This window comes from Helianthus annuus, chromosome 8 (genome assembly GCF_002127325.2).
Source record: "Helianthus annuus cultivar XRQ/B chromosome 8, HanXRQr2.0-SUNRISE, whole genome shotgun sequence".
NCBI classification, from domain to species: Eukaryota; Viridiplantae; Streptophyta; class Magnoliopsida; order Asterales; family Asteraceae; genus Helianthus; species Helianthus annuus.
Window position 1 is genome coordinate 39,674,084 of NC_035440.2, and position 21,261 is coordinate 39,695,344.

Below are 21,261 nucleotides of genomic sequence, written 5' to 3' on the forward strand. Positions count from 1 at the left end.
AATACTACTAAGAGAAGAAGAAATCAAGATTAAGAGGATGAACAAAAAAAGTTTGTGTGATTCTTAGTATAAACTCTTATCAACTACGTTATATGTGTAACTTGTGAAGTATTGATTACCATCCTACTATTAACAAAACATAGAAGTGGTTATTACCTACACCGGTGAGAAACTTATTGGTGATCAATTCTAATTTGTAGAGAGAATATTTGATTATCTATATAAGGGAGAAACATATGTGGTCTATACCTCTAGAGAGAACATTTGATGATCTCTATCACCTTAAAAGGATGATTTATGTATGCTGATTTTTACTGGATTGGAGAGACGATAATGAAAAAAACAAACCATTGGTGGAAGGCCAAAGAGTGAATGTACAACAGATTTGTTAACAAGTACTTAAAACCCACTATACATCAAATATTCTCTTTAAATATTTGCTTGATCTCATGTCCAAGAGCAAAATGAAAGTTGTGTTAAACCTAAATAAATCCCTATAAGTTCTTACAATACAACATCCAGTTTTTTTTTTTTTTTTTTTTTTTTTTTTTTTTTTTTTTTTTTTTTTTTTTTTTTACCATAGTCATGCTATTACATAATAATGTTACGTCTACTTGTCTATAGCGCCGTTCAATACAAAACAAAAAAACTTTATAAACACTTATACAGTTATATAACCACTTACCACATTTTATTTTTAGTTCTAACTAAGTCTACAAAACAACACTACATACAAGTGTATTATACGATCCAACAAATACTCACACTTAATCACTATTAAAAGTAGTTTAACACATGAAACAACATTCCAAAAATATTTTGTTTTCCTAACGCCGTCGTCGTCGTCATCATCATCATTATACTCAATAAATCCCACCAATAGCAAAGCTAAGGTAGGGTCTGAGAGGGTAAAATGTAGACAGCCTTACCTCTACCCCATTGGAACAGAGAGGCTGCTGCGCTCAATGGTAGTTTTGCATGAAACCTTGGACATAAGGCACATAACACGCAACAATTAAGATAAAGACCAATTAGTGCATGTACTGTTATTAACGTCACTAATTAAACATGCTAATGTAAAAAACCAAAAGGAAACAAAGTCGAATGTGCATATGATAATAGTTGGGCCCAATGTCGAAATACAAGGATTGAAAACTCTCACAAAGATTTTCCCAAATACGAAATCCATCCTTCCTACATCTGGGGTTGCAATCTGTCTCTTCCTTTTCATCCAACCCATCATCTTCACTCTTCATCGTACACAAAACCCCCAAAAAACATCTTCACTTATTACTTCATAACCTTAATCGATCGGTTTTTCCCCCCAGATGAGGAAAAGGGCTCGTGTTGCACGACATAAGGTCTTTTCTTGATCATTATTATTATCATTAACCAATTGATTGTGTTTTTAATTCAATTTTGTTGGTTAATTCTTGTGATTTGACCCTAATTATTTGTCATGTGATTGTTACTTGTTAATGGTGTGTAATTATTATTATTATTATTCAAGTGATTTGAACTTTTGAATATTTTTAAACATTTAATTTTTTATGTGAATTGAATATGTTCATTGATAGTGTTGGAAACTTGAAATGAAGCTAATGTTTTTATAATTATTATTATTATTGTGTGTGTTAAGGGGGGGCATCATGGATTAAATCCGAATGATTTCATCAGCCGAATGCCGGATGATATACTTATATCTATACTATCGCGACTGCCGCTTAAAGAAGCGGTGACCACTAGTAACCTGTCATCAAGATGGAGATACTTATGGTGTCAAACATATTGTTTGGATTTCGATGCCAATGAGAAGTTGGATAAAATAGCGGTTGATTCCAAGTTGCGTGTTGTAGAGAGACCAAAGTATATCAATTGGGTCAACCGTGTGACCCGCCAACATAAGGGCCCAACGATTGATGATTTAAGGATTTGTTTTGATCTTGATAAGACTTCGAAAGGGGCCATTGATAAATGGGTCGAGTTTGCAGTGTCCAAAAGAGTTCAGAAGTTAGAACTGGATTTTTTAGAAAACGGTGAAATGCTTCGTCAGACTCCGCGAAACTACGTTTTCCCGATCAAGGTTTTCGATAGAAGTTTAGGGTTGACCGTTAAACGACACGCTTTGACTTTGCCCAAAATGGTTTGTAAAGAGACCGAAATAAAGTCTCTTAAATCCTTATTTTTGAAATGTGTTAATGTGAGTGAAGATACGATTGCGAAACTCTTAACCAATTGTCCGGCTCTACAACAGCTATCGATTCACGGGTCAGGGGATTTGGTAAATGTGAAAATTAGTGGAAAATCTCTTGTGTTGAAATACTTCGAGATAGTTTTTTGTTTTGGAGTTAAGTCCATCGAGATAGCGGATTCGAATCTTGAGTCGTTTAGCTATCTAGGTCCCGGGATTACTATAAAACTCAATAATCTTCCAAGGCTTGAAGAAATTTCGATCGGTGAAGGGTATTCAGGGTTTGAAAATAACGTGTTTGGGCAGATATCGTGTTGTATATCTCACCTTCAGATTCTTACACTCGACATTTACCGTCCAGAGGTTAGTTAAGTTGTTTCTATCGTGCATCTGGATGATGAGTATCTTTTAAGTTTGCATATAAATATTTTTGTGTTTTGCAGGAAAATATCAAGTTTCTTTCTTTCCCTGAACTGCCAAAACTCAAGCAATTAATATTGAAAGTCGGCGCATGGGATGATGATAGTCTCCTTGCGTTCACTTCGTTGGCAAAGGCGTGCCCAAAGTTGCAGAGATTTGTGATACAGGTTCTTGCTTTACTTCCTGTTAATGGAGATAATCCAACCAAAAAATACTTTTTATATGTGTGTGTATATATATATATATATAGGGTGGGGTTTTAGAGTGAACAATAGTGTATTTGTGAACTGAGTGAACAAATCCTAGCCATTGATTTACATCATCAAATCGTAATATACACTAGTGTATTTTCATCATCAAATCCTGGCCACTGATTTACACTTGTGTATTGATAATCAAGGGCTAGGATTAGTTCACACAGTTCACTATCAAGGGGGTTGTTCACAAATGAACCTAACCCTATATATATGTATATATATATATATGCTTATATCATACCGCAATGATGATTCTTGAAATAACCTTAGATTGTTCGGGAAGAAATTGTTTACTCTTACCATTTAATGAAACTTGCAGGGTTTTAAGATGAAATTATTTATTTACTCGTAATCTTTGTTACAAAAAAAATGATGATAGTGAATTGGGTACTCAAGATTATGCTAAATAATCGTTCTTAAGATTTTGTTTGACATTTAACTTTTAGTGAAAACACTCGCCTCAAGCTATGTGTCTATTTAAAGTTGTTTTTACATGGGACACGGTTATTATTTGTTACCGCATATCAAAACCCTGGTCTATCACAGTAATATCTTCCATATTTTGTCATGTTGGTTACTATGGTTGGTTTGCAACTTAATAGTTATAATATAAGGTTTTACTTGTAAATGCGATGATCATGCATAATGGGTTCCACATAGGGGTGTGAATTTCTGACCTGACGCGAACCTAAAACAAGTTCGCGGGGTTTGGTTTAGTCTAAACTGGTTCGGGCCTAACAAGCAAACACATTTAGCTAAATATGTGGATTTCGTGGCGGGTTTGTCGGGTGACCTGTATATATTTTTAACTCTTAAAAAAAGTAAAAAAAAAAAAAAAAATTCGGGTTAAGCAGGCCGTGCTTGTTAACTCTGAAAACTTACGTAACGATCTTTTGTTAGTGTTTCAAATATTCGCTTTCATGTCGGGTTCAACCCGTCAACTCTTCAACACGACCCATTTAAAACCTATAGTCCCACATAAAGGAGGAGACCGAAGAAAAATATTACGCATCTTTGTATTGTATTTTGCAGCTAATCTGGATGTCACCAGCCAAGAGAAGAAGAAAGATAAGGCAGGTGGCTAAGCATCCCCATAAACACCTTCAATTGGTCGAAATAGTGGGCTATTATGGTCGTACTAGTGACGTTGAACTTGCTGTTTACTTCATTGAAAACGCGAGTTCGCTCCAAAAGATCATAATCGATCCTCGTTATCAGGTTTTGGAAAGAACCCCAATTGGAAACGACCAGTTGAAGAAGGAGAAAGCCGCTAGATCTTGTGCGAAAAAGCAGCTTGAACCAAGAACACCACAAGGTGTTGATTTGGTTATACTCTGATTAACAACAGTTATAGTTGTGTTGAATTGGAGTCCTCAAGTGGGGTTTTTGAGCTTCAACTGTTAGTTGTCATTTTTCTTATTGACTGAGTTTAAAATGTCTGATTTTGTGGTTTAATGGTATGGTATCACTGTGAGATGAATTTGATGTATTCTACAACTTGTATTGCATGAGTTACATGTCATCATTAAATGGTTACATTAGTGTAAGTCCATTTTCAAGGGACCAACTTTTCATTCATAATTTTTACTGGGTTCGTCCTGCCTTAGACTCATAAGACTGGTGGCCTCAACTTCCGATTAGCGTGATGTTGAGATGGGTGTCACATGGAAGCTTAGAAAGATCTCAACACAATGCTAGATTGTTAAGATTTAAATATTTTGTTTAAGTATAGTGTATGTTATTTATAACGTATCTATGCTGTTACAAAGTAGTTATTTTGCGTATTTTACAAACTCTTAAAAGGAACAAGTTTTGATCGACCATCTAATATTATTTTGAACAAGAATGAATGGAAAACAAATAGATAATTGTTAATTTAATATGAGACTGAGAAAATATGATTATTAACGATAAAAAAGTTACATAAGAATGGCATGACAATAATTAAGGATAACTACACACTATAATATGAGCATCTTGCTACTATAGTCGGAGATGGAGTCCAGTAGTAGTAGCCATCAATAATTCATCGGTGAAATTTTAATCTATCATATACAATACTTTTATCGAATTTTTCTGACCACTAATATCTTCGTCGATGAATAAGTGACGACGGTATGATGGATTTTACTATAGCAAGTCTTATGATTTATGGTTTTTACATGATTAAACTCTTTTTTTAGTTGGGTTCATGGCGGTTCAATGCTACTCCTATTTTTTAAAAATATTAAAACTAGTTTAAGATCCCGTGTGTTACACGGGCTGCATAAAGAAAATAATTCTTATAAATATATTAATTTAATAAATTATACAGAGATGTAAATGCTACTATACTCACAATTGGTTCCCGTGTTATGATTAATAACATATTTTGACAACCCATACTCTTTAACACAAAGTGGCTTCTCACTAACAAATAAATAAGAAAAAAAAATCATAGGTCCTTTTATATAATATATTATACTTTATATAATATATAATATAATTCATTTTATAATAGTACAAAATGATGCATCAAATATGGAAAAAAGTTAAATTACAATGTATACAAGTTTTTTTGTTCTTTACTTCTTCTGTTGTATATGGGACTTGAAGTCTTGAACCAAAGACCTTCAAATCTAAGTGTATCTAAAGGTCTTTGCCTTTGCCAATAGGTCACCAACCTCATTGGTAATTACAATAACAAACATATAAGCAATCTATAAATCTCTAAGTATTTCTTTGTACATTACATTTGTCGTCTATTTGTAACATTTTTCATCTTTGTCTAATATTAGTAACTTGACTTTATGTCTTCTTTTTATTTTTAATAGTGTCACATATAGCTGCTCATGAGTAAAATCCAATTCTTTTAAGTACAAACCAATCTTTGATAATGATTGTGTGTTTGAATTTTATTAATGTCATTTGCTAAACATCAAATTATTGTTTATTTATAAGGCTATAGAGTGTGGTCATGACCCTCATGACCACCATGACCCTTCACGTCAGTCTCATATCACCCACCTCTAATCCGTCATCCAAAACCACTACTCTAAGGGTGTGGTCATGACCCAAACCACTAGCCCCTTATATATTTTAATTTATCTTTGTCTAAAGAAAAGAAAATGATTTGTTGAAAAATGGAAAGGAGGACCATGGTTGTCATGGTTTAATCCATGTAAACCATGGTGGATCAAGCAAGGGGGTGGTGTAGCCTTCCATTCACGTTTCTAGGTGGCAAATCATGTACCAACCATGGTCCTTACACCCTTTAGCCTAAGATATGCAACATTTTAAATATAGAAATGATTTTCAGATATCATTTAAGATTTCATTAGTAATTATTATATTAATTTATTTCAACAACAAACAAAGGCAATTTAAACTATTATCATTCTTAAACATAATTAAAAAATTGTAATTATTTTATAATTTGAATGAGTAAAATATATATTGTAATTTTTAGAAGGCAGTTATAACTTATATTAGTTACAATTATAGATTATATTTTAAAATGTTATTATATTTGTTAAGTGTTTTAAGAATAACGACTTAAAAAGGAAACTAAAAATTAATACAGTTATAACGAAACTACATTTACAATTTAGTTACAGAAACAACTTTACATAAAATAGAACACAATCTCGAAATTAAAGTAAAAAATCTCATAAATAAATAAAAAAGATTTGATTAATCTTACAAAGGAATGTAACTAAAAAAGAAATGGTACATCAAAATAATCAAAAGCTTTTTTTTATTTAATTTAATATTTTAAAAAATACACATGTAATCATGAATAAACTATTGATAATTCTATGTTGAATTGAGATTATTATTAAATGTCAATAAATAAAAAAGATATGACAAAAGAGTATATTTTAACCTTTAAAGTAGCATCAAAGTTTTCATATGAAATATTAAGTAATTAAATATTGAAAAATTTAATGAATCAACAATACCTAGTTAAAAATCGGTGTAAAATAACTAATCATATGTAAGATTCTGCAAGTAATTTTTCAATGAAGAAATACTGTTACAAAAGTACTCTTAAATGAAGAAAATAATGTTCCAAAAGATAACAAAGGAAAGTGCATATCTTTAAAAAAGAAGACACATCTCTAATATATCTTGCAAGTAATTTTTAACATATTAATGATGTAGAAAGAAAAGACGTTCATATTTTGAAACAATATTGTGAGAAAAAGTTGTGTGAGGGGAAAACGAAAATATTATACTCATACCATAAATAGCGATAAAAGTATTTGGTTTTGCCACTCAAATCAAAAAGGATGAAGTGTATAATTGTCATGTGACGCTTAATAGCCTAATAAAAGGACATATGATCAACATTGATTTTGATTTATTATACTTTATAAATAACGCCTTTTATTTTCAGTCAACTATCTTAATAAGCTTTTAGTTGCATGAGAAAATGTATTCGTTTTAACTCAAATATATCAGATAAACTTCTGTAATTAACTCAAATATATCTGTGACAGATAAACATTTGTAATAATTATGCTAGTCTAAACTTTTAAAATGCCATTGTAACAGTTACACGTGTATTGAATAGAAAAGATGTTAAAGTTAAAGAAATCATAAAATAAGGAATCACTATATCTATCATTGGTAGATTACTCACTATTTGATTATATAGTTTTAAAAGATGTTTAAAGTTAAACAATTTTGTTATAAACGCTACAAGTTTATAACCAAGGTTCAATTTTCTTTTAACTAGTATTAAACACCCTCGTATTGCGACGGGATCATCAACACTAAAATTGTGGCGTGTTAATGCGAACAACTTAGACCGAAACGTAAAACATAGAAAAAAATAACTAAGTTGACCTAAGACTCGTGCGTTGCAACGAACCTATCAAACTGGAAAAAATAGACAACGTAAAAATGTTGAACCGCACACACGTTGCACCGTGTTAACTCGCATAGTTTAAAACGGAACGCAAAACGAAAAATTTGCCTAAGATGGAAAATATAAGGGACTAAAGTTGAAAGTAAAAAAAATATGAAGTTAAATTGCGAAAGACGAAAACTTTTGGGTTAAACTTAAAAGTAAAAAAATCAAATAAGTTTGAGTTAAAAGTGAAAAATCATTTTTTTTTTTTGAAAACCCTCTAAGCATTGGGTACATCCACTCTATTATTGAAAATTTATAGTATGGAAATGGACATCATACCTCTCTAATATTAATTTTAGAGCTATTCATATTCACTATAGGAATTAATTGAATCCTTAATCATAAACAGATAACTTCATTTATACATCTCAATACCGTTAGGCCACATTTATTTTTTTTCACCAAAGTTGAATCATCACTGTGATTCAAATCCTGACATGAGATGTAGTTTAGTATTTATTGGTGTAGTTTAGAAGTAGGAGTAATGTAACCTTTGCTATTAAAAAAAAAACTATTACAATGGCTTTTTAAAAGTTTAGAATAGCATGTATAATAAGAAAAGTAAAAGTATTATTTAATCTTCACTTTACAGGTAAAGGATCCTGTACAAAGTCATACTTTTGTAAGAAGTGTGAGAAATAATTTAGTGATGACAAGTGTCCTCTATCTTAATTAATTCAAAAAGGGTATATTAGTAATTTACCTTTCTTATTAATTAATTGAGTTTCAAGATAACTGAAAAAAAAACTGTCGTCCTATTTTTTTGCAAGATCCAATTCCATTTTCACCTATGTATCATTTCTTCATCATCTTAATCGCAACATCTTTTAATCGTATATTGTTCATATCTTCTTTCATCATCTTTAAATTGCAATACAATGTTTTTTGGATTCCAGATAAAACACCATGACTTGAATCATAGTCAATGTCTCCAGAATGTATCCAGATGTTTTTAAAACACCACGCCATGAACAATGTCTACAGAGAAAACACCATGACTTGAATCATACTCATGATGTTTTAAATTTTGGGAATGTTTTGTATTGATTCTCCAGATGTTAACACACCATGGATGTAATCACAATACAATGTTTTTTGGATTCCAGATAAAACACCATGACTTGAATCATAGTCATGGTGTTTTAAAATCTGGGAATGTTTTGTATTGATAAAACACCATGACTTGAATCATAGATGTTTAAAACACCACGCAATGAACAATGTCTCCAAATAAAACACCATGACTTGAATCATAGTCATGGTGTTTTAAAATCTGGGAATGTTTTGTATTGATAAAACACCATGCCTTGAATCATAGATGTTTAAAACACCACGCCATGAACAATGTTTCCAGATAAAACACCATGACTTGAATCATAGATGTTTAAAACACCACGCCATGAACAATGTCTCCAGATAAAACACCATGACTTGAATCATAGTCAATTTATCCAGTTGTTTTAAAACACCATGCCATGAATCTGATTACAGTTCTCGTTATGATAATGTATTACGAATATGCAACCAAAGACCTCCTACAATTAAGGTGAATCATTAATTCCGATATTTAAGGAAAAAGGAGTAAATGTAGGAGTTTTTTGGTCGTGTATGATATGGTTACCATATTTCAAACTTTGAAAAAGACACTATTGCCCTTCAATTTTACATAAGGTCCCTCTAATTAAAACACAATTTACATTTTTATACCCTATTGATCTCAAACATTAGATCAAATATCCAATGGTTTAAATCACTTCTTACCCTTCTTACATTTTAGACACTTTTTACCATATCCCTACCCTCACTTTACATTACTAATTAATAGTAACAAATAAATAAATTGTTCGTGCATGCAATTAAGTTGAAATTTGATTTATACTAGTGGAATTTCTCGCGCTACGTGGCGGGGAATTCAAATGTTGTTGATTCGTTTCGTTTTGTAACGGGATGAGAACGGTACCCGTTTGGTATCTAACCGGATATCAAAAGTAACGGTACTGGAAAACAGGGAAAAGTGTTACAGGTAGCGAATACACCGGTTCGGTACCAGTATCGAAACGGTATCGGTACTTACCGGCGTTTTACCCATAAATATTGGTACCATACCGGTTGGTTATAAAAGTTAATTCCCCGCACTACGCGGCTAGTAATTCGAACGTTGTCGATTCATTTTGTTATGTAACAGGATGAGCACGGTATGTTCGGTACCGAAAGTACCGGTACCGAAAAGGAGGAAAAGTGGTACCAGTACAGAATACACCGGTTCGGTACCGGTACTGATATGGTATAGGTATTTACCGGTGTTTTATCTGTAAATACCGGTACCGTACCAATATCGAAAATCGGGGAAAAAGGGAACCGGTACCGAATATACCCGGTACCAAATGTTCATCTCTAATTTGTGCTACACTGTAGAAAGAAAAAGGTATGTTAAAAATGTTTTAGCTTTAAAAAATTTGGCAGCAGGTAATAAAAAATTTTCTTTCCCATGAAGGGTTTCGAACCCGAGACACTAACTATATTTGAATGTTCATACAATCAACTGAATTGCGAAAGTTTTTCTTAATAGTTTCGCGTAATAATAACTATAATATATACATAAAGCGTAGAAGGAAAAAAAGGTAATTTAAAGGGGTAAAATCGTATTTTTTTATCCGAGGGCAAAATTGTAATTTTATTTGTGGGCAAAAGCATCATTATATTTTGAACTCGGGGTAAAAATGTTATTTTGAACTGTTGATAAAATCGTAATTTTAAAGCGGTGATAAAATCGTAAATTCGTTGTGTCAATAGGGGAGTTCCAAGCAGCTGCTTGGTACTACTCCTCCATCTTGTGTATGTAGTTACACCGGGGGCAAAATCGTAATTTGACTGGGAAAACAATGAAAACCGATGAGAAAAAATGTATATTTAAATTGAGGGTAAAATTGTAATTTACCTGGGATGAAGAAAACAAAACTAATGGTGAAACTTTAAATTTAAACAGGGCAAAATCGTAAAATTGAATCGAGGGCAAAATTGTATTTTTTCACCGAGGGCTAAAGCATAATTTTATTCGAAGTTTAAACTGATGGCAAAATCGTAAATTGTTTTGGTCCAAAGAGGCAAAAAAGTCAAAAAGCAAAAAGAAAAAAAAACATTGTTCATGCGAGTTACACCGTGGGCAAAATCGTAATTTGACTGGGAAAACAATGAAAACCGATGAGAAAAAAATGTATATTTAAATTGAGGGCAAAATCGTAATTTACCTAGGATGAAGAAAACAAAACTAATGATGAAACTGTAAATTTAAACCGGGCAAAATCGTAATATTGAACTGAGGGCAAAATTGTATTTTTCACCGGGGGCAAAAGCATAATTTCATTCGATTTTTAAACTGATGACAAAATCGTAAATTGGTTTGGTCCAAAGAGGTAAAAAAGTCAAAAAGAAAAAAAAAGGAAAAAACATTGTTCATGCGAGTTACAAAATGTTATATGTCTAGTGAGATTACCCGCGCTACGCTGCGGGGTTTCGTTCGATATCTATTCTGGTTCAATATAATAACCAACCGAAAGAAATAAACTCAAAAGAATATTGATATATCTTTTACATCAATCGAAAACCATAAATATAAATTTAAATTGGACAGCGAGATGGGCTGATTTTAAATTAATTATAAATGAAAACTTAAACGTTATCTGAAATATAACTTCAATAAAAAAGGAACATAAAACTAAAACACTAAACATAAAGAAAAGTATAAGAATAGAAATAATAAAGTCTAGAAAAAAAGCAAGAAAGAAAAAAAAAGTATATAAAAATAAGCATAGAAACGTGTTATATTTGACTTGACATATTTTGGAAAAAACTTATATCGAAAGGTAAATCAACTTGAATTTATACCGACACATGCAATAAAATAAGCATGTAAGAAAATAGTTACGGTGCGTTGCGGCAATGTCAAAACGCAAAGTGACTCGAATTTATACCGTTTAATGAAAACAGATTATATTTTACTCTACTCGTTTTCGAACAAAATTTACGTCAAAACGTAGAGAAATTGAAAACATAAATAAAAATAAGCGCGAAAGTGTATTATATTTGACCCGACTCATTTTCCAAAAAATTACGTTAAAATATTGACTAACTAAAAAAGTACATAATTATTGAACATATTATATTTGACTCAACTCATTTTCGGGAATTTTTTTTTGTCTAAACGTAAAATAACGTAAATCAATTTTAATTTATACCAACACGTAAATTAAAATAAATACGTAAGTATTAACGTTGAAAGTTAAGAGGTAAAAGAACATAAAACTATAAATAAAAAGCAAAAGATAAAAGAAATTACAAAAGTATAAAAGAATACAAAACTAAACAACCAATGCCATGTAGGTAGGTGGCAACCAATGTTGATGCAATAAAAATCAAAGAATGAATTTCAAGGATTGTCCTTTATCTTTATGCTCATTTTCAGGCATTGTCCTTTATGTTTAAAATTGACGAGTTTTGTCCTTTATGTTTTCAAATCATACACGTTTTGTCCTTTAGGCCTAACCCAATTAGTTTTTTCAGTTAAATTTGGTCATGTGCTTTGCATATGAGGACATTTTTCTCAATTCAAAGGTTGCAGAAGCTTTGAGCTGTAAATCTGCCGTTGAACATACCTTTGAATTGACAAAAATGCCCTCATGTGCAAAGCACATGACCAAAGTTGACTGAAAAACTAACTGGGTTAGACCTAAAGGACAAAACGTGTATGGTATGAAAACATACAGGACAAAACTCGTCAATTTTGAACATAAAGAACAAAGTCTGAAAAGGACTATAAAGATAAAAGACAATTCTTGAAATTGACTCAAAAACAAAAAAGAAAAAGACAAAAGACCTAAAAAGTTAAAAAGGAAAAATAAAATAAAGCTAGGAAAATAAAAAAGGAAAAGACAAAAAAAAATTGAAATCACTGTTTATGCGAGCAAAAGACCTAAAAAGTTAAAAAAGAAAAATAAAATAAAGCTATAAAAATAAAAAAGGAAAAGACAAAAGAGAAAAAAGACAAAAAAAAAATTGAAATCACTGTTCATGCGAGTTGTGAAATGTTATATGTATAATATAATAATATAATATAATATAATATATGAATTGAGTTACAAGAAAAAATAAATATGAAATATCACATGTTGTGTATATAATTATCTTAAAGTAAAGCACCATTTATCAAACTTTTTTAGTCTTAGTTTTTTTAATAACTCTTGTCACTTAAATGCTATCAAATCTTGCACTTGCAAGAATTTAAACTCACACAATTTTTATAAAGGACAAACACTATACTACTAGAACTAGGTCATTTGTTTGTTTTTAGTTTTAGTTGTATTTGTATAGAGTAATCTTGAATACATAATTAATTATTAATTATGTAGGGATCCGTAAATGGTCCCTGAGTTTAGGCCACTTTTGTCAATTTAGTTTTGAAAGTATCTGTTAAAAATGAAACTTTTTGTATCTGAGTCCCTGAGATTTTATTTTTGTTGTCATTTTCATCCAATTGGTAAACTCGCTTAGAATTTTTTGTTAACTTTTCCTTTTTTTTTTTGTCGTTTTCCTCATTTAAATGAATGGTATAATCATCATCTTATGCCATAATATATTTTAATTAAATGAGAAAAACGATAAAAAAGAAAAAAGTTAACCCAGTTTACAAATTAGATGAAAATAACAATAAAAATAAAATCTTAGAGACCCAGATACAACATGTTTCATGTTTGTTTTACTGAACTAGGAAAAGTGACTTAAACTCGAAGACCATTTAGCATTTTATTCATTAAAATAAAATAGTGAAACATAGTATCGACACGATTTAGTTCGTGATGTGCTTTATGATGTCCTTAAGCGGGCGGGGATCTCGGCAAAAAAAGGAAGCTCCGGTGAACTTCTTGACCGATTCATTAGAAGGGAGATCTACCATACGGCCGCTGACATTCTTGTTTTTGGATGGGAAGGAGGGAAACACTCATGTGTTGATTTGACAGGTGTGTCCCCCCTCGTAGGGCTAAGGGACCACAAGTTTGTGGCGGGCCAAGCAATAACCAAGGCAGAGGCGACCAAAATAGCTAAGCATGAAAAAGCTTGCATCAAGAATCAGCACGTGTTCGTCCCGTTCGCTTTCTATACTTTTGGCGCTCTCGCCCCTGACGCGGTGCGGTTCCTCAAACAGGTTCAGCAGGTGGTAAGAAGTAACACCGCGCATGTTAAGGGGCAGAATTTTGTGTTTAGCAGGGTAGGGTTTGCTATTCAGAAGGGGGTAGCAGCGCAACTTGTTGCTCCTCTACCTGTCATTAGTCTGTAATCGTCTCTGTTTTTGAATTTATTAAGGCCCCCCTTATTCCCACACCCCCTAGATCTTATTTTCACATCCCTAGTGTATACGGGCCGTATACCAAATATACGGCCCGTATAGAATGCTTTTGAATAGGAAAATGTGTAGAGAATGTTTTTTTTGATTTTATTATATACGGCCCGTATATAGTTATATGAGCCGTATACAAGTGTATACGATTTATAAAAAGTATACGGCTCAATGGATTTATTTTTGAGGTTTTTGATGTTTACCAAATGTATACGGGCCGTATAACTGTATACGGGCCGTATAGATTGATGTTTTTCAATTATCACGTTTTTTCCCGTAAAAACACCATCATTCTAGGGTTTCTAAACTCTTCATCACCTTTAAACAACGTAGATCGGAACACGCCGCTTAAATCGGAGCACAAGTAGAGTAACGTTACCGATCAGTCCGTTGATCAAGTAACTAGCAGAAGAACCCGACACAAACAAGTTCTCCAAAGTTTGTTATTCAGATCTCTATTCGGTCACCTTTCCAAACTACAACACACGATAACTTTAAACTTTATAGTGTGTGATTTGACCAGGAAATGATTGGAGGTGATTGCTACCTTTAATAAGCTGTCATAGTTGTCAAATTCGATTTCAACAAATCTTTTCCTTTTCCTTCAATTTCTAGAACATTCTCCGTAACATGATGACGTGTCGGGTTCTTCTACTAGTGGTATTTTAATGAAGTATTGAAGATTGAATGTGCAAACCCAACCGTTTTTTACTACGGAAACGGTGGCTATGCGAAATACAAACCGCAACTGTTTTTTACTACGGAAACGGTGGCTATGCAAAATACAAACCGCAATCTTTTGTGACTATGGGAAACACAAGTTTTCTTTTTGAGCTTGATGGATGTCCGTTATCTCAGTTGAGGTGGGCATTGTTTAAATCTCAATATAAGTAGATGTTACGTGTAACTTCATTAAACCAAGAACAAAGCCGATTTCGAAACACATGTGTTCGTATCAGCATTGTTTATCACCCTGTGTGAGCATTGGAAACCCGACAAACAGTCTTGGCAACTGTGAGAGCTTATCTATCTGTGTGTGTCACATCCATCCTGTTATAGCAATCGATATGATTAATTTTACAGATTTTTTTTCTAATTAGCGTTGTTAACTACCAAAAGAATGCATACACAAATAGTTCTAGTGGACGAAGCAAAGAGACCGTTGTGTATATGAATCACGTTTTTTTCTAATTAGCGTTGTTAACTACCTAGAAATTGATATGGTGAGTTGGTAATCAAAATCAAGATGTCAGACAACGTGCCTTTCGAGATCCAAGAGGAAATAATCAAACGGCTTCCAGTAAAATCACTGATTCGATTCCGATCAGTCTCCAAATCATGGAAAGCTGTTGTTGTTATTGTGCCTATCTCGGTTGTTCAGTACTTTCGTGATAATAAAATAAGCAGACATTGATTTTGCCAAGATTGAAGGAAAGAATCTGGCCATAAGCGTTGTGGATTCTCAGCGTTATTCGAATGTAAGTGGATCAGGTTCTGCTAGTTATTCGGAATGTTTCGAATCATCACAGAAGACGTGTCGGGTTCAACTCTCCTATATCAACATACTCTTCTCCAGACGCTTAGTTGTTACGAATGACAACTTGAGGGGTCTAGTTAACTTTCAGATTCAGATTCAGGAAGCAGATGATTGGAGCGCAGGAATCAATGCAAAACCCTCACCCTCAAAATCAACCAGAAACCAAAGGAAAAAGGGCAGATAATGGCTGATGCTTCTTCCTTGAGGAAACTAAACGTAGACAGAAATGATAGGCCTGTTAACCGGAAGAGAAAAAACCCTAGTGCATATTCAATCTTCATTGCTTCATTAAAATTACAACACACGATAAAATGCTTGGAACTCACCTGATAACAAATAATCAGTTCAAACTTTCAACAATCGACATCTGGTCCTTGTTTTTCCACATCATTCTGTCACTTTGTGTGTTGATGAAGCTGACAAACACATTGGTATTTTCTCAAAATGTGCAAACTTGAAGAATCTCACTTCATTGTGTATGCGCTTGTGCTGTAGAAACCGGTGATGAATTTGTGTATCTAAATCAGGTTCTCTGCCTTAGATCGGTCATTCCTTGTGATACATGAACATTGTATTCTTGTCTTTCAGAAGAGTTGGTATTGAACCAAGAATACTTCAAACATTCTAAACCCTACTTGGAAACAAACCAACAAAATCCTTATACTCTTCTAGCAGAACCCGACACGTCTTCTATCATGTGACGGACACAGGTGCAAGAGAATGGCGAGTTATTTTCAGTTATTTCTGTTGATCCACAAATTCCATTGTTTAAATCAGAATCAGGTTCTCAAAACAAGGATCGTTCTAATAGATTAAAGAGAATAAACCAATTTTTACCATTTTTTACCCATAGTATACGGGCCGTATAACAATATACGACCCGTATACATCGTTCGTATACATTGTATACGATCGGTAAAAATTTTTTTTACCGTATAAACCGTATACGGCCCGTATACATATGGTAAAAACCTCTGTAATCTTTATATAGTGTGTGATTTGACCGGTTGTATTAAGTTATCTCTGTTGAATTTGATTTCAACAAATCTTTTCCTTTTCCTTCAATTTCTAGAACATTCTCCGTAACAAGAAGAGAAATCAATTGTATTTTTTTAGTTGATTCTCTTGTTAAGTTTCTGAACCAACCGAAATCCACAAATTCCAACAGTTACTTCATTTTTACCGTCCGGTTTCCAAACTCTTTCACTCAAAGTTAATATTCACTGTGGTGGATGCAAGCATAAAGTTAGAAAAATACTCAAGAAGATTGAAGAGTACACAATTGAAGGTTCAGTGCACGATAAGGTTGAAAGAGGTGAATGGTCCTTGTTTTTCCATGTATCAACAATCACCGGACGTGTCATGTTCTTCTGCTAGTAGTATGAGTCTGAGTCCATTGTGGTTCGTGAACGTATTGTTGAAATCGTCCATCACTTAAGACCTTCAAAGATTTGTTGAAATCGAAGAAAAGAGTAACTAGCAGAAGACGTGTCGGGTTCTTCCAACAAATTGTGTATGTGCTTGTGCTGTAGAAACCGGTGATGAACTTGTGCTGTAGAAACCGGTGATGAACTTGTGTTGTAGAAACCAGTGATGAACTTGTGCTGTAGAAACCGGTGATGAACTTGTGTTGTAGAAACCGGTGATGAACTTGTGCTGTAGAAACCGGTGACGAACTTGTGCTGTAGAAACCGGTGACGAACTTGTGCTGTAGAAACCGGTGATGAACTTGTGCTAGTGATTCGGAATATTTCCAGTAGCTGAAACCAAACGTAGACGGAGATGATAGGCCTGGTAACCGGAAGAGAAAAAACGGCAGTGATTCGGAATGTTTCAAATCATCACAGAAGACGTGTCGGGTTCTTCTGCTAGTGATTCGGAATGTTTCGAATCATCACAGAAGACGTGTCGGGTTCTTCTGCTAGTAATATGAGTCTGAGTCCATTGTGGTTCGTGAATGTTTCGAATCATCACAGAAGACGTGTCAGGTTCTTCTGCTAGTAGTATGAGTCTGAGTCCATTGTGGTTCGTCAATGTTTCGAATCATCACAGAAGACGTGTCGGGTTCTGCTAGTAGTATGAGTCTGAGTCCATGCGACAGACACAATTCTTGCAACTTAAATCCACAATCAACGTATACAGATGCAAAAGAATGGCGAGTTATTTTCAGTTATTTCTGTTGATCCACAAATTCCATTGTTTAAATTAGAATCAGGTTCTCAAGACAAGGATCGTTCTAATAGATTAAAGAGAATAAACCAATTTTTACCATTTTTACCCATAGTATACGGGCCGTATAATAATATACGACCCGTATACAATCATCGTATACATAGTATACGATCGGTAAAAATATTTTTTACCAGTCGTATACGGCCGTATAAAAAGTATACGACCCGTATACGCATGGTAAAAAATGGTAATAGGTTGTGGTTCAGCCAAAATGACATCTAGCATTACTAACGATTCAAGTAAGTATCTAAAATTTTGAAAATTCAGGTTTACCTTGTTAGTTTCTCAAAACACTAATAAACATCTGCTTCCTGAATCTGAATCAGAATGTTAACTCTTTCACTCATAAACATCTGCTTCCTGAATCTGAATCAGAATGTTAACTCTTTCACTCATCAACATCGAGGGTTGTATCGGAATCAGGCGTTGGAAGGATTGTAGTAGTAGGACATTGGCACCACTGTGAAAGTTACATCAGGAAGCTCAACTTTAACGGACCGGTTATTCGACCGAGTAATCAATTGTATTTTTTTAGTTGATTCTCTTGTTAAGTTTTTCTGATCCAACCGAAATCCATAAATTCAAGTCAAGGATCGTTCTAACAGATTAATGAGAATAAACCCTCGTTTCTTCATCTTCATCTTCATCTTCAAGAACAATGATGAACAGATGATGTTGGGAATTAAACGCATGTACGTGACAAAACAAGGATCGTTCTAATAGATTAAAGAAAATAAAGCAAGGATGTTGTGAATTCGCATAAACATATATTCGTTTCATAACCTCCTGCTATAAATCAACCACAACTGACAAAGAGCCTGTATTAGAAACCATCCTATGTCTTTTACCAACCGAAGAGGCAGCAAGGACATATAATACTTCATTTGTCGAGAAACCATATTGTCAAGAAACTAACATCTTTTAATACTTCATTTGTAACCGTAAGGATAATGCAAATTTGTACGTAAAGATCTCTACAGAAACTGTGTATGTGCTTGTGCTATAGAAACCGGTGATGAATTTGTGTATCTAAATCAGGTTCTCTGCCTTAGATCGGTCATTCCTTGTGATACATGAACGTTGTATTCTTGTCTTTCAGAAGAGTTGGTATTGAACCAAGAATACTTCAAACATTCTAAACCCGACTTGGAAACAATCCAACAGAATCCTTATACTCTTCTAGCAGAACCTGACACGTCTTCTATGATGATTCGAAACATTCACGAACCATAATGGACTCAGACTCATACTACTCACCCTCCCTTGAGGAAAAGTTTTCCCGACGACTCATGACAAAGCAGTTGGTTTGGGTTCATATCAGCGTTGTTTATCACCCTGTGTAAGCATTGGAAGCCCGACCACTAGCAGAATCATTGCATTACATCTCCGTTGAAAACAAGTGATTAAAACGCTTCTCCTTACAACTCTCATCAAATGCCTCACCCTTCCTTTTTATTATAGTCATACGACACGTTTTTTTTGTTTTTCAGTCTTTGTTACTTGTTAAAGTTTTATTTTTTTCTACTTTAGAAAGATTTGACCACCTAACGACTGTAAAACGTCTCGTGTGATTGACACCTTAAATCCATTAAATACTTTTGGTGAAATCTAATTTTCTTTTCATACGGGCCGTATACAGTTATACGGCCCGTATACAGTATTCGTGTCCATTGAATACGACCAGGCAAATTCTTTACACATGGTGTATACGGGCCGTATACAGTTATACGGCCCGTATGGAATGAAAAAAACTGACAAAGTCTGAAGGCACAAACTTTGTTAGTTTTATTTTATTATATAGGAGCCGTATAACTGTATACGGCCCGTATACACCATATGTAAATAAGTTTTTTCCATGTATTAATATTAGGACCCTTTATTAATGATTATAATTTGAATTGAAGAAAGAAAAAACAATATTAAATTAATTACATGATTAATGATTATAATTTGAATTGAAGAAAGAAAAAACAATATTAAATTAATTACATGTTAAAAAAAAGTATCCAACAAACGGTTGAAACGTGGCAAGTGTACTGGTACGCTACTCCTATTTGTATGATCTTTCTGGTACAATCTTCTTCCCATCCGATGAAAACCCTCAAATCAAATTAGCCTCTCCTTCCCATCGTGTTGTCTTTTCCTATTCATCTTAACTTTTCTTGCTAATTTTTTAGGTTCAATCACCCTCTCTCTGTGTTTTGCTATTTTCTAGTTTTTTGAAGGTAAATCAGATTTGTTTGATCTTAATTCCTAAAGTTTTGGAAACTTATGATCGTAAAGATTTGTCAGATCTGTTACATGATCTGTGTGGAAATTCAGTTTTAATCGAAACATGAACACAAATCCTGTTTTAAATCCGTACGTAATCTCATCCGTACATGATCGTGTTTTTTTTTTTTTTTTTTTTTTTTTTTTTTTTTTGTGTTAATACTTTGTAATTTGTGAATAAAATCTTTTAATCTTTTTTTAATGTTAGTTGCATTGCGAGATGAGTGTTTGATGACTAAAAAAAAATTACGAATTTTTTTTTTAAATTGAATTTTTTTTTCAAAAATCGACAATATCATTCCACAAACGTTAAGGAAAAAGAGTTTGTTAAGGAAAGCTTCCATGTCTTGTTGATGAGGATAGATTGGGTTCCTCACCAATTCGTTAACGGAAGCGAAAGAGAAACGATGAACGGCTCCTGATTTACTTCTGGCTTTCCATGCACTGCAGTTTGGGCTGATTATCGACATCGAAATTTATGATTGATTGGTTAATATTTTTTTAAAATATGTAATTTGTTCGGATGTGATCTCCGAGGACTTCTCCACTGTGAACTCCATCTTCTGCCAGCGTCACATATTTGGGTTGAATATGGCATTCGATTGTAGATCTTGCGTGGCGGGTAGAGGAATTTTTTTACTTGGGGGACGGAAATTATTTAAGAGTCGTTTGTCTATTTTTATATATTATTTTTTTTTTCGGTCAGGATGGGTTGGGTCGGATAGTGGGGTCATAAATTCTAATCGTTTTTGGGATGTTATTAACTAGTACATTTTCCTCGCGCGTTGAGACGGTACTTCGGTACATGCGCAAAACATAAAATGGCGTTTACAATAATATCGACTTAATAAAATTCAGTTAAAATAAAAGGTTGCAAGTTACAATGTTAGTTGCGGTTGGTAAAAAAATACCGAAAAATAGAAAAACCGACTCGTATTGAAACCAAAATACATAAAGCTAAATGATAACTAATACCGTTATTGATGTTTCTATCGCAGTATCGGTATGGTATAGTTGAGTAAAAAGTTATATGTATTGCAGTTTATTTATTTATAGTAAGCAAGA

The 21,261-nt window shown here is 33.3% G+C and overlaps 1 protein-coding gene across 1 annotated transcript; it reads left to right on the forward strand.

The window, feature by feature from the left end:
• The first annotated feature begins 1,123 nt into the window (after positions 1-1,123).
• On the forward strand, positions 1,124-4,446 carry LOC110872672 (FBD-associated F-box protein At5g38590). The gene is made up of 4 exons (XM_022121524.2): positions 1,124-1,361; positions 1,640-2,554; positions 2,635-2,778; positions 3,901-4,446. Exons 1-4 carry the CDS (start codon positions 1,329-1,331, stop codon positions 4,204-4,206), a joined length of 1,398 nt encoding a protein of 465 aa, XP_021977216.2. The 5' UTR covers positions 1,124-1,328; the 3' UTR covers positions 4,207-4,446.
• The last annotated feature ends 16,815 nt before the right edge of the window (positions 4,447-21,261 follow it).